The sequence below is a fragment of the Mustelus asterias genome, chromosome 22 (genome assembly GCF_964213995.1).
Source record: "Mustelus asterias chromosome 22, sMusAst1.hap1.1, whole genome shotgun sequence".
NCBI lineage: Eukaryota > Metazoa > Chordata > Chondrichthyes > Carcharhiniformes > Triakidae > Mustelus > Mustelus asterias.
This window is the reverse complement of record NC_135822.1, coordinates 26,937,642-26,952,793: the sequence shown is the minus strand read 5'-3', so window position 1 is coordinate 26,952,793 and position 15,152 is coordinate 26,937,642. Positions and strand designations below refer to the sequence as shown.

The 15,152-nt window shown below is 46.5% G+C and overlaps 1 protein-coding gene across 1 annotated transcript in view; it reads left to right on the top strand.

Annotated features, from left to right (window-relative positions):
- Positions 1 to 13,255: 13,255 nt before the first annotated feature.
- LOC144509969 (uncharacterized) overlaps positions 13,256 to 15,152 on the top strand; it is a 322,555-nt gene continuing 320,658 nt past the window's right edge. Inside the window, exon 1 of the mRNA XM_078239033.1 lies at positions 13,256 to 14,154. Coding sequence (XP_078095159.1) covers positions 14,067 to 14,154 — 88 coding nt within the window. The 5' untranslated portion in view covers positions 13,256 to 14,066. The remainder of the gene's footprint in view (positions 14,155 to 15,152) is intronic.

Here is a 15,152-nt window from a genome sequence, read left to right as displayed (position 1 = left end):
AGTGCCAGGCGAAGTACTGTTTAGTCCATGTAATAACCCCATGATCTGCATGGGGAATCACTAATTGCTCTCCGAGTTGGGCTTGTTGAACACAAGCTCCCTGGGGATTGATAATTATGATGTGGAGATGCCGGCGTTGGACTGGGGTAAACACAGTAAGAAGTTTAACAACACCAGGTTAAAGTCCGACAGGTTTATTTGGTAGCAAAAGCCACACAAGTTTTCGGAGCCCCAAGCCACTTCTTCAGGTGAGTGGGCCCACTCACCTGAAGAAGGGGCTTGGAGCTCCGAAAGCTTGTGTGGCTTTTGCTACCAAATAAACCTGTTGGACTTTAACCTGGTGTTGTTAAACTTCTTACTGATTGGTAATTAGCCAGCCAGGTGGAACTCATATTCTGACCCCTGTATAAAGCAAGACCCTGAGACCTGTTGTGTTCACCACATGCTTGTGGTTATTGTTTATTTCCATTTTGTGCATTAAAAACGCGGTTCCTTCACAGCCGACTCCTGGAGTTATTATAGCCCTGCATTTAGGAATATAGGAATATAGGAACTGGGAGCAGCAGTAGGCAAATTCAGCCCTTCGAGCCTGCTCCGCCATTCAATCAGATCCTGGCTGATCTCTCCCTGGTCTCAAATCCACCTCCCCACCTGTTCCCTTTATCCCTTTTTAATCAGAAATATATCCATCTCCTTCTTGAAACCATTCAATGATTCAGACTCCACCGCGCTATGGGGCAGCGAGTTCCACAAATTCACCCCCTCTGCGAGAAGTAGTTCCTCCTCATTTCAGTTTTAAATCTGCCACCTTTCAACCTATACCTGTAACCTCTTGAAATCATAAAATCCCTACAGTGCAGAAGGAGGCCATTCAGCCCATCGAGCCTGCACCAACAGCAATCCCACCCATTCTCCATCCCTGTAAACCCATGCATCCACCCTGCTAGTCCCCCTGACACTAAGGAGCAATTTAACATGGCCAATCCACCTAACCTGCACACCTTTGGAGTGTGGGAGGAAACCGGAGCACCCGGAGGAAACCCACGCAGACGCGGGGAGAACGTGCAAACTCCACACAGACAGTGACCCGAGCCCAGGAATTGAACCCGGGTCCCTAGCGCTGTGAGGCAGCAGTGCTAACCACTGTGTCGCTGTGCCACCCATATATATCCATCTGATAAAAAATTACATTGTCTGTGATGCACTCAAATGTTTTAAAAATTAGAAAAATTCTATTGTCGGATCCCTTTTATAATTTTCAAAGAGGTTTACCATTTCACAGAATTAGCGCAAAAAACTAGCTTTGGGCTGTTGTTCTTTGCAAGGCCTGTTTTGAAATTTGTACATACATCTTTCAAAGTGACGTCCACAGAATAAAAAGATTTTGTCCGAATTTGTAAGGTAGTTGTTCTAGATTGCCCCCTAAGAGGAAACATTTGGTCTACATTTACTTTATCAATCCGTTTTAGAATTTTATATAGCTCAATCAGATCCCCTCTCATCCTTCTAAACTCCAGCGAGTATAAGGCCAAACTGTTTAATCTCTCCTCATACATCAACCCTTTCATCTCCGGAATCAATCTGGTGAACCTCCTCTGAACTGCCTCCAATGCCACCACATCCTTCCTCAAATAAGGTGACCAAACTGGACACAATACTCCAGATGTGGTCTCACCAATACCCGATACCATTGTAACAACACTCCTCTACTTTTATACTCCAGTCCTTTTGCAATAAATGCCAACATTCCATTTGCATTTTTTATTACGTGCTGCACCTGCATACCGACTTTCTGCGATTCACGAACATAGACACCCAGATCCCTCTGCCCGGATGCATTTTGAATCTGCTTTCCATTTAGATAATAATTTGCCTTTCTATTTTTCCTGCCAAAATGGATAACCTCACATTTGCACATCAAACTCCAATTACCAAATTATGGCCGATTCTCCTAGCCTACCTATATCCGTCTGTAAAATCTTTATATCCTCCCGCATTCCTATCTATTTTCCATAAATCCGCAAATTTCACCTCTAATAGGGGCTCACTACTACAGTTTCACTCTGCTCTGCTGACTAACCTTCATCACCAGCATTGACTTATTGTCCATTCTGCTGGGCTTTCTCAATGTACCCTCAATGACTAAAGCCTGCACACACTGTGAGCTAATTATTTAAGCGTCCTTTGTTTCGGTAATTGCTTGAATCTTAATAAATGTGATTCATTACCAAATTAATTGCCAAAAAAACAAAATTGTGTGGGACCAGTTCTGCAAAGGATTAACACCTTCTTCCACTCTCTGTCCTGTCTCCTGTGATAGCAATAGAGTGGAGGAAATGATTGCGGCGTTACTATAGGTCGGGTCTCTCTTCCATCTGCACACTGACGATATATATAGGCTTTATTGACCTTGTATTCTTAAATCTCAGTGCAATTTTCACTGGTGCAATCTTCTCCAGCCTTTAAAGAGCATGCACCCTTCCATTTTAAGGTTTTTTAAAAAAGGTTTATTTATTAGTGTCACAAGTAAGGCTTACATTAACACTGCAATGAAGTTACTGTGAAATTCCCCTAGTCGCCACACTCCAGCACCTGTTTGGGTCAATCCACCTAACCAGCACGTCTTTGGACTGTGGGAGGAAACCGGAGGACTCAGAGGAAACCCACGCAGACACGGGGAGAATGTGGAAACTCCACACAGACAGTGACCCAAGGCCGGAATTGAACCCGGATCCCTGGCGCTGTGAGGCAGCAGTGCTAACCACTGTGCCACCGTTTTCTAACTGTCGGTCAGTATTAGAACTTTAATTACCTTGCCTCTGCACATTGGGAAGCTCTCCCCCCAACTTGCCAATCCCCTTGAAAATCTAAAATAAAAACAGAAAATGCTGGATACACAGGTCATTTGGGCTCGAAACATTTAACTCTGTTTCTCTCTCCACAGACGCTACCAGGCCTGCTGAGTTTATCCAGCATTATTATTTCAGATTTCCAACATCTGCACTCGGTATTTTGCTCTAATCTCTGGAAACCAGGCATGTGGTCACCTCTTAACTTCTCTTCCATTTCCTAGCTGCTGTCCTGAGATCGCCAGTCAGGACGTTTTTCGTACAGTTTTAATCTGTGCTCTAGTCGCCTCTAACGGGTGTCCTGCATAGCGAAGATCCACCCCATCTTAGAAGGCAAGCCAGTCTTCAATCAGTGAGCTGTAGCGAATTGTGAGCGAGGGGTTACTAATTATTGCATCCATATCGGATTTGCATGTTGGAACTTAATTAGATGGTGAGCATGTTTCCTGACCCATAATTGGCCAGCTCATAAATACGCAGGCTTCATTTTTGATGCAGAGCGACGCCAACAATGTGGGTTAGAATCATAGAATCCCTACAGTGCAGAAGGAAGCCATTCGGCGCATCACCAACAACAATCGCACCCAGACCCAATCCCCGTAACCCCACATATTTACCCTGCTAGTCCCCCTGACACTAAGTGGCAATTTAACATGGCCAATCCACTAACCCGCACGTCTTCGGTTCATTTCCCGTCCTGGCTGAAGTTGCTCACAAAGGCCCCGACTTCTCAACTTTGCTCCTCGCCTGAGGTGTGGTGATCTTCAGGTTAAATCACCTCCAGTCAGCCGTCCCCTTCAAAGGAGAGAACGGCCTATGGTCATCTGGGACTATGGCGACTTTACCTTAATTCTTAAATCTCAGTGGAATTTTCAGTGGTTCCAGTTCCTCTGCAATCTTCTCCAGCCTTTTGAAGAACGTGCCATCAAAATATTCAATGACTCAGCTTCTGCCACTGTCTGAGGAAGAGAATCCGCAAACTCACAACCCTTTGAGGAGAAAGAAATTCTCCTCATGTCCATTTAATGGGAGACTGTGTCTGCATGTTCTAGCTTCTCACACAAGGGGAAACATCCTTTCAGCGTTCACACTGTCAAGCACTGTCAGGATCTTATATGTTCCAATAAGGTCACCTTTCATTCTTCCAAACTCTAATGGATATAGCCGAGCCTGTTCAACCTTTCCTCACAAAATAACCCCTTCATCCCTGGAATCAGTTTGAATGAACATTCTCTGAACTGCTTCTTATGTATTTATCTCCTTTCCTAAATAAGACCAAAACTAGACACAGTTCTCCAGATGTGGTCTCACCAACTCTAACAAAACATCCTTACTTTTATATTCAATTTCCCTTTGCAATAAACACCAACACTCCATTTGTCTTTCTAATCATCTTGCTGTGCCTGCATACTAACCTTTTCTGATTCTCGTACCAGAACACCCAGATCCCTCTGTACTGGCGGCACAGTGGTTAGCACTGCTGCTTCACAGTGCCCGGGACCCGGGTTCGATTCCTGGCTTGTGTCACTGCCTGTGCAGAGTCTGCATGTTCTCTCTGCGTAGGTTTCCTCCAGGTGTTCTGGTTTCCTCCTACAGTCTGAAAGATGTGCTAGTTAGATGGATTTGCCATGCTAAATTCTCCCTCGGTGCACCCAAACAGGCATCGGAGTGTGGCAACTGGTGGATTTTCACAGTAACTTCATTGCAGTGTTAATGTAAGCCTACTTGTGACACTAATAAATAAACTTAAACTTACCAAAGTTCTACAATCAATTTAAATAGTATGCTACTTTTTTATTCTGCCTGCCAAAGTGGACAAGTTCACATCTTGTGGACTAGTCCAGAGAGCGAGGGTAATGCTCTGGGGAGCCGGGTTCAAATCCCACCATGGCAGATGGTGAAATTTGAATCCAATACAAATCTGGAATTCAAAATCTAATGACAACCATAAAACCATTGTTGATTATCGTAAAAAAACATGGAAACATAGAAGATAGGAGCAGGAGGAGGCCATTCGGCCCTTTGAGCCTGCTCCGCCATTGATTACGATCATGGCTGATCATCCAACTCAATTGCCTAATCCTGCTTTTTCCCCAGTAGAAGCACAGAGTTCTGGTTTCTATTGGGAAGGAAATCTGCCGTCCTCACCAGTAATGGTGACCACCAAATTGTCATCGATTGTCGTAAAATCCCCGCCTGGTTTAGGGAAGGAAACCTGCTGTCCTTACCCGGTCTGGCCTACATGTGACTCCGGACCCAAAGCAATGTGGTTTGACTCTTAAATGCCCTCTGACATGGCCCAGCACACCACTCAGCTGAAGGACAACTAGGGATGGTGATGCGCGATATTACTCACGAGGCTTGAGATGCTCAAGGAAATAAAGGCTTTTATTTACTATTACAACAAAGCTACCATATATAATACACGATCCCAGACTGAGGGGGTCCCAGACAGAGCAGTGACCTTTATACCTCTCCCAGGAGGCGGAGCCCGACTGGGATGTACCATAATAACCATAATACAGGTAGAACAGCCCAACCCTAACCCCAACAGTAACAAGTAGAACAACCCAACCCTAACCCCAACAGCAACATATATACAGACTCGTAGTACTGGCCAGACCCTGGCTCAGTACTACCTAGTGGGAACCAACGATGGTTCACCACATTCACCCCTCCTTTGAAGACAAAGGCCGGCGGGGTACAAAAAAAACACAGAATAAAGTGTCATCAGTCTATAAATTCAGACGGTCAGGGGGACCGCACCGTCGTTGTGACCTCCTCAACACCGGTGATGACACCGGAGTAGGCACTCACGGTGGCGTTCTCCCCAAGGCGGTGTCCAACGGTTCCTCCACAGTCTCACGGGCCGGTTGACCCCGAGGTGATGACAATTTATTCTGTGTTTTTTTTTGTACCCCGCCGGCCTTTGTCTTCAAAGGAGGGGTGAATGTGGTGAACCATCATTGGTTCCCACTAGGTAGTACTGAGCCAGGGTCTGGCCAGTACTACGAGTCTGTATATATGTTGCTGTTGGGGTTAGGGTTGGGTTGTTCTACTTGTTACTGTTGGGGTTAGGGTTGGGCTGTTCTACCTGTATTATAGTTATTATGGTACATCCCAGTCGGGCTCCGCCTCCTGGGAGAGGTATAAAGGTCACTGCTCTGTCTGGGACCCCTCAGTCTGGGATCGTGTACTATATATGGTAGCTTCGTTGTAATAGTAAATAAAATTGATGCGCGATATTACTCACGAGGCTTGAGATGCTCAAGGAAATAAAGGCTTTTATTTACTATTACAACGAAGCTACCATATATAGTACACGATCCCAGACTGAGGGGTCCCAGACAGAGCAGTGACCTTTATACCTCTCCCAGGAGGCGAAGCCCGACTGGGATGTACCATAATAACTATAATACAGGTAGAACAGCCCAACCCTAACCCCAACAGTAACAAGTAGAACAACCCAACCCTAACCCCAACAGCAACATATATACAGACTCGTAGTACTGGCCAGACCCTGGCTCAGTACTACCTAGTGGGAACTAACGATGGTTCACCACAGATGGGCAACAAGGCACCCCGCATCAGAGACTAAAATAAAAGCTGTATGGCGCTTTCAATGTGAGGATGCCCTGGATTTGATTGCTGTGGTATGATCAGATGAAGACTGGAGTACAATTAACGCTGTTTTCTCCGATAATTAATGACCCTCCGGATTATTGTGAAAGAAGGAACATGTAAATATTTATTAGGCATTTCACACCCTCAGGCAGTCCCAAAAGCACTTCGAAACCAATAGAAACCATTTGAAACATATTGCAGGCAAATTCAGTTTGAAATTCAGAGCACAGATGCGCAAATAAGAACATAGTTAATGTGTTTTTAAAGGCGTTAATCCCACTTGTGTGTCATTGCTGTAGAATCAGTGAGAACAAATTGTCACACTTACGGCACAAAGCCAGACAGAATATCTAACATTTCATACTCAGCTTCACAGGAACAGCAGGCAGCGCTGCAGTGAACTGCTGGGGCGGGGGCGTGGGCCGCGGGGAGACACACACCATCATAGAAACCATAGAAACCGCACAGAAAGAGGCCATTAGGCCCATCGTGTCTGCGCTGGCTGGGAAACTAGCCATCCATTCTAAACCCACCTTCCACCTCCAGTCTGCAGCCTTGCAGGTGACAACACTTTAGGTGCAGATCCAGGTAAATAAGTTGAGGGTTTCTGTCTCCACAACCAAGCCAGGCAGCAAGCTCCAAACAGCCACTCCCCCCTCTGGGTGAAGACGTTCCTCCTTATGTCCCCTCTACTCTTTCTACCAATCCCCTTAAATCTGTGCCCCCCGATAATTGACCCCTCAGTTAGGGGGAAACAAGGTTATCCCTGTTCACTCTGGGCCGCTCATAATTCCGTCCACCTCAATTAGGTTCTCTTCTGTTCTAAAGAAAACAACAATTAGGGCGGCACGGTGACACAGTGGTCAGCACTGCTGCCTCACAGTGCCGGGGAGCCAGGTTCACTTCCAGACTTGGTTCACTGTCTGTGTGGAGTCGGCCCGTTCTCCCCGTGTCTGCGTGGACTTCTTCCGGGTGCTCCGGTTTCCTCCCACAGTCCAAAGATGTGCAGGTTAGGTTGATTGGCCATGCTAAATTGACCCTAGTGCCAGGGGATTAATAGGGTAAATGGGTGGGGTTAGGGGAATAGGGTCTGGGTGGGGTGTGGTCGGTACAGACTCAATAGGGCAAATAGCCTCCTTCTGTACTGTAGGGATTCTATGATAATTCTATGTGCCCTATCCTATCCAATTTTATATCATAGCTGCAATTTTCAAGTCCTGACAACATTTTTGTAATTCTCCTCTGCATTCTCCTCAGAGCAATTATGTCCTTCCTGTAATAGAAACATAGAAACATAGAAACTAAGTGCAGGAGTAGGCTATTCAGCTCTTGGAGCCTGTACCAGCATTCAATATGATCATGGCTGATCATGCACTTTCAGTATCCCACTCCTGCTTTCTCTCCATTCCCCTTTATCCCTTTAGCCGCAAGGACCACGTCCAGCTCCCTCTTGAACATGTCTAACAAACTGGCCCCAACAGCTTTCTGTGGTAGAGAATTCCACAGGTTCACAACTCTCTGAGTAAAGAAATTCTTCCTCATCTCAGTCCTCAATGGCTTACCCCTTATTCTTAGACTGTGACCCCTAGTATTGTATGCAAAATTCCAGCTGTGGCCTAACCAGAAATTTATACACTTCCATCATTACGTCTCTGTTTTTGTATTCAATACCTCGCCCAATAAAGGAAAGCTTTCCATTTGCTTTCTTGACCACCTTGTCCACCTGTCCTGCCACCTTCTGGGACCTGTGGACAAGCACACCAATGTCTCTCACTTCCTCTACCTCTCCCAATGTCCACCCATTTATTGAGTATTCCCTTGCTCTGTTTGCCCTCTGTAAGTTTTTCGGGCAACTCAGGCCTTTTTTATGAGCTGGGAAAAGGACTTGAACCCTAAAGAACTGTGAAAGTGGCCACACTTGGCTGTAGGACTTGACCAAAAATGTCCCAGGGAGCCCAGCCAGCCTGTGTGTGTGTGTGTGAAGGGGCCCAGTCCAAAAATTGCAAGCAGCCAGAAACCAGACAGACTGCTGATTAGGTTATCAGCAGCACAAAAAGGACCTGACGACATCACCAGACTAGGCCGGCAGCAAGACAATGCACCTGGTCTGGACACAATACAGGTGATAATGGCCTTGTCCCAGAGCGAGGAGAAGCCCATTTCCCTAATGGGAAAACAATTAAACGATCTCCAATGGAACAATACAGGACAGCAAGGGACCTATCACCTGGGATGGGACCATCTGGTCTCTATGGACTGTAAGATCGCAGTTGCAGATAACGAGCAAGCCTTTGTCTGTGGAACTGCCGGTTGGAAGGGGGGCGGAGTTGGCAGGAAAAATAATTCAAGTTTACAATATAAAAGGATGGTCACGTCGGCCATCGCTCTCTTTTCTCTTCGGACCAGCATGACAGCACTCTCCACTCGGTCGCCTCCAGTACGCAGCCTGAAGCCCACTGAGCAACTTAAACTAGGATTGTGAGTACCCTCTGGTAATTCGCGAAGTTCCCGAGATCATCATAGTGGATGAGGCTTTGGGGAAAGGGGGGGGGGCTTTTGCATGCATCTTTCATAGTTTAAGACACTGGTAAACTTGTATAAAGTAAGAATTCTGTTGCGTCCGTTTTAGTATTCCTTCCATAGTTATAGTCTCATAGAGCATAAGGCAGTGTGTGTTGTTTTCCTGGTGTTTGGTGACCTTTGACCTTGCTGTTTTAATATATATATATATCTTTGACTTCCGTTGGAGTCCGTTTTGATCTTTTCAATTTCTCACCAATGATCTCTGACTAAGTCACAATATAAATATTCCTTACCATAATTCCGGAGTCTAGAACTGAGGGTACCCTGGGCGCTTCGAAACCGCCCACTCAGGAAAGGCTGCCAGGTAGTGGATAGGCAGCAGTTTCCTTTTCTCTCTCTTGGGAGCGCTACTCTGGTGAAGTAGACGCAAGGTGGCCATTGTTTCATCGGCAAGAGAGAGAATCACTCGGGCATTGGTGGGGTTTGGGAGACGGAGAACCCAACCTAAAATAAGCCCAGTGGAGTTAAAAAGAGGGATCCCGCTACACCTCCCCAAATGCATTACCTCACTTTTCCAGATTGAATTTCATTTGCTACGTCTCTGTCCACTCAACCAAACCATTGATAAAATTCTGGAGTCCATAGCTATCCTCTTCACTATCAACTTTTATTTGTCATCTGCAATAATTAATATACACAACAAGCAGCAAGGGCCCCAACACTCAGCCCTGTGGAATGCCACTGGAAACTGCTTTCCCTACACAAAAACACCCATCAACCATTACCTTAGCTTTCTGTTGCTGAGTGAATTTTGGGTCCAACTCCCTACCTTCCCTTGTATCCCACGGGATTTCATTTTTATGACCAGTCTATCTTGTCAAATACCTTTCTAAAATCCATGTAGACTTCATCTACTGTACTACCCTGATCAATCCTCCTTGTTACTTCCTCAAAAAAATGGATTAAATTAGTAAGACCTGAACCTTCCCTGACAAAACCATGCTGGCTATCCCTGATCAGTCTGTGCCTTTCCAAGTGAGTTTATCCTGCCTCTCAGAATTGTTTCCAATAATTTGCCCACCACTAAAGTCAGACTTTGGTCTATACCTCTTACCCTTGTTAAATAATGATATAACGTTCGCAGGCCTCTAATCCTCTGGTACCTCACCTGCGTCTTGTGAGGATTGGAAAATGATTCTTTGAGCATCCGCTATTTCCTCCCTGAGCTTCCTTCAACAGCTTGGGATACAATACATCTGGCCTTCATGATTTATCCATCTTCAAGGAGCCAGTTCTTCCAGTACTTCCCCTCTCGCTATGCTTATTGTATCAAATATTTCACATTCCTCTTTAATTAGGATGTCCGATTCATCCCTCTCCTTAGTGAAGACAGAGTGCTCATTGAGAACCCTGCCCTCACCTTCAGCGTTAATGGATAAGTAATGATGTACATCTCTCAGAGGCCCTACCCTTTACTTAGTTATTCTCTTGCTCTTAATGTATTGGTAAAACATATTTGGTTGTTTTTATTTGACCTGCCAAAATTTTTTCTTTGCTTTCCTAATTACGCTTTATACTTCCCCCTTTACTTTCTATATTCTACAGAATTAAATGCTTTTCTGACACAGTGGCACAGTGGTTAGCACTCCTGCCTCACAGCACCAGGGGACCGGGTTCAATTCCGGCCTCGGGTGACTGTCTGTGTGTGGAGTCTGCACATTCTCCCCATGTCTGCGTGGGTTTCCTCCGGGTGCTCCAGTTTCCTCCCACAGTCCAAAGATGTGCGGGTTTTATTGATTGGCCATGCTAAATTGCCCTTAGTGTCAGGGGGATTAGCAGGGTAAATACATGGGATTATGGGGATAGGGTCTACTGGGATTGTGGTCGGTGCAGACTCGATGGGCCGAACGGCCTCCATCTGCACTGTAGGATTCTATGGTTCTATGACTGTCATAAACTTTCTTTTTCTGATTCATCTTACTCTGTATGCTTCTGGATAAAATGGGACTTCCAGATTTGACAGAACTGTCCTTTATCTTTGTGAGGGAATGTCTACATTGTGCCTACAGAATCTTGCTTTGGGATGCCTCCCATTGACCCTTTGAGCATCTGTATCCTGAGTCCACTTTCACCACATCACCTTGCAGCTCTGTAACATGTGTCTTTCCCCAACTCAGAACTTTCACTCCTGTTCTATCTTCATCCTGGTCCATAATGACGCTAAACCTAACTATTATATCACTATCTCCAAAATGGTCAGCCATTCATACATCATCCACATGCCCAGCTTCACTTCCTAAGATGTGGGGCGGTATTTTCTCTGCTCTTGTTTTCCCGCGCAGCCGCTGCCCCCAGTGAGAACAAAGAATTTGGCATTCAGCCAAAACTCCACTCACAGCAGCGGGACTGGAGAATCCCAGCCGCAGGCGCGGTCGGGGAATTTCGGCAGAAATCTAGATTTGGGTTTGTTACCTGCAAGCTAAAAAAGTTCTCTTGAACCCAATTCAAAAATGCTGTGCCCTCTGTGCCTTTCAGACAGTTCATATCCCCGTTGATATTAAGAGTAGTTGAAGTACCCAGCTGTTACTGTCCTATTGTTTTTGCCCTCAGAAATTTCCCCACGCATTTCCCCATCTGGTTCACTAATGTTCTTCAGGGAAGAAAATCTACCGTCCTTACCTGGCCTGGGCTACCTGTGACTCCAGAGCCTCAGCAATGTGGTTGACTCTTAACTGCCCTCAGGCACCTAGGGATGGGCAATAAATGCTGGCCAGCCAGTGACGCCCATGTCCCACGAATGAATTAAAAAGAAATTGCTCGCCGATCTCTCTCTCAGCATTTAGGCGTCTGTAGTAACCTCCTAGTAGTGTGGCTGTTTCTTTTTACTTCTGAGCTCAGTCCATATGGCCACGTTTATTATATCATCCCAATACATCAACCAATAATGCTACACCCCACCATTTTTACCCCCCTCTCCATCCTGTCTGAAAACTCTATATGTGGAGATGCCGGCATTGGACTGGGGTGAACACAGTAAGAGTTTTGACAACACCAGGTTAAAGTCCAACAGGTTTATTTGGTAGCAAACACCATTAGCTTTCGGAGCACCGCTCCTTCGTCAGATAGAGTGGAAATGTGCCCACTCCATCTGACGAAGGAGCAGCGCTCCGAAAGCTAATGGTATTTGCTACCAAATAAACCTGTTGGACTTTAACCTGGTGTTGTTAAAACACTTACTGAAAACTCTATATCCAGGGTTGTTAAGCTGCCATTTTCACTCCTGCCGAAGCCATGTTTCATTATAGTGATGATATCATGCTGCCATCTTCCTGTCTGTGTCCTCAGCTCTCTGGTTTTGTTTGCTATGTTCCTTGCATTTAAGTGCATTTTAGAATCATAGAACCCTTACAGTGTGGAAGGAGGCCATTCAGCCCATTGAGTCTGCACTGACTCGCTGACATAGTATCTTACCCAGGCCCATCCCCTGCCCTTGCCCCGTAACCCCACACATTTACCCAACTAATCCCCCTAACCTACACATCTTTGGACACAAGGGGCAATTTAACATGACCAATCCACCTAACCTGCACATCTTTTGGACTGTGGGAGGAAACCGGAGCACCCGGAGGAAACCCACGCAGACACGGGAAGAACGTGTAAACTCCACATGGACAGTGACCCGAGGCTGGGAATTGAACCCGGGTCCCTGGCACTGAGAGGCAGAGTGCTAACCACTGTGCTACTGTGCTGCCAAATTACGCTACTGTAGACCTTTTAACCTTTGCTTATTCTGCCGTGCAGAGTCACTCTCTAATTCTCTGTCTTCTGCTCCCTCTGAATTTGTCCGATCTGAATTTGCCCTCAGGTTCCCAATCCCTTGCTAATCCAGTTTAAACTACAACTACCACCCCTCCCTCCCAACACTAGGAAATCTCCATGCATGGGCATTTGTCCTGGTCCTATTTAGGTGTAGACGTTGTAGAGATCCCATCTTCCCCAGAACTGGTCCCAATGCTCCAGAAATAACTACTTGCTTTCAGAATTGTACAAATCTTTAACATTTGGGGGCTTGGCTTGGGAGGGGGGGGGAGTGGGGGGAGGGACATGATGTGCATAGTGGCGCCAAAAATATAATCTGAGATTCATCCAATGCAAAACAACAAAGTGCACACTTTAAAAAGCTTCGAGCAGGAGAAGGGAATGTTTCCCAGCAGTGAAAGGGTTACTGTTGATTTCATTCTCTCATTTTCAACCAAAAATCAACAGGCACTTTGTAGTTTGGGGAGGTTTGAAAATTGTAGTGGCTTTAATCCCCTCGACTGCCCTCAGCATCCAATCCTCAGCCTTAATTAATGATTGTGAAGTGCGGGGACTGCGCTGCGATCCTTGTACCGTGGCTTCAGCTCCAGACTGAGTTTCCACCTCTCTGTCTATTGACGGTTTCAGTGGCAGCCTTTGCAGTGGGGTGCTGTCGCTGGTGAGAAGCAGACGGTTTAACTAGGTGGCCCCACGTTCTCTGTCGCTCTCTCCCTCCTTAAGAAGAGCCTGTCAGCTATGAGCTAATCTGGAAATCGCTGCCAAGGCCAGTCCACATACCGACTAAGGAAGCTGCCGTTCTGAAGGGCAAATCTCTGGTTTGTAGTGAAGGATCACAGAGCAGCTATTGACTGCTGACAGCAGAACAGCGAGGGGAGATCCATCTGTGAGGACTGGCTGCGGAAACGTTAGAAATATTATTACTGAGAGGGCAGGTTTGGAATATAGAGTGTTTTGCCTGCGTCGCACTTCAGAGCAATTGTATAGTACTGGATGATTGCTGCTTGACAGCCTGAGAGCAGGCAGAGAGAGAGAGAGAGGGAGCTGTAAAGACAGGCTTTGTGGTGTTAAGGGATCAATCAGTGTCTGTCAGCTTTAACTCCACTCATCAATTGCTTTGAATTTCTTCTTCCTGGTGTCGCAACTTCAGCCAGGAAACTTTGGGAGCCTGTGTCGTGGGATTGTGAGGCTGGCCACACAGGAGGCTTGGGAACCAGGACGTGAGGCACAGTGCATGATTAAGATCCAAAAGCCATGGACATGTCGACAACGATGAGCCCAGGGGAGAACAGCACTACCTTCACGCAGGTCTTTGGGCATCAGTGTGAGATCATGCAGGCAGGTCAGTTCATTTTTCCATTTTGTTCTTTGGGTTTTATAGAAATTAAACTCTAGATATACTCATCGTGATTTCTAGAGATTGCGTGTGTTTGTTTTTTTAGCCATCTTGTTCTGGGGTTGGCATCCTCCTGATCCCCGTGGGTAGAATACAGACACAGAAACAAAGCAAGAGCAGCACAGCGGGGGTGGCGCAGTGGTTGGCACTGCTGCCTCGCAGCGCCAGGGACCCGGGTTCAATTCCAGCCTCGGGTCACTGTCTGTGCGGAGTCTGCACATTCTCCCCGTGTCTGCGTGGGTTTCCTCTGGGTGCTCCGGTTTCCTCCCACAGTCCAAAGATGTGCAGGTTAGGTAGATTGGCCGTGCTAAATTGCCCTTTAGTGTCAGAGAGATCAGCAGGGTAAATGTGTGGGGTTACGGGAATAGGGCATGGGTGGGATCGTGGTCAGTACAGACACGATGGGCTGAATGGCCTCCTTCTGCACTGTAGGGATTCTATGAGTGTAGGCCATCATTCATTTAGAACATGGCAGCTCTGACTGTACCTCACTGCTGTCCCATACCCCTTGACATTCATCCCTAATAGAAATCCGTCAGTCTTCCCGCTCTGTGGGGGAATGCCGTTTCCCCTGCTTGGCAGTTGGTTGACAGTAAGTGCCAGCAATTGTCTCTGTTGTGTGGCCCCAGCCTCCGTCAGCCTGTGGAGCTCCCCGTGATTGCTGAGCATGACCACAGATGGACAATGCACGCACAGGGGACCTGGACTCTGTGCTGAGTTCGCCTCACGAGAAGTCTTTGGCCTGATAGCGAATATACATGTCCTGCAATTCTACAGCACTCCGAGGCACTTTGGTGTCTGGGAGTAAAGGCCATTAGTTCCTATGAATCTTCCAACTGGAAATAGTTGCAACCCTAAATTGACCCTTGCGCAGTCCAGATCACACGTGACCCATCTTACCTTGCACCCCACTTCCTCATGCACCCACCCACAGCGGCTATTTG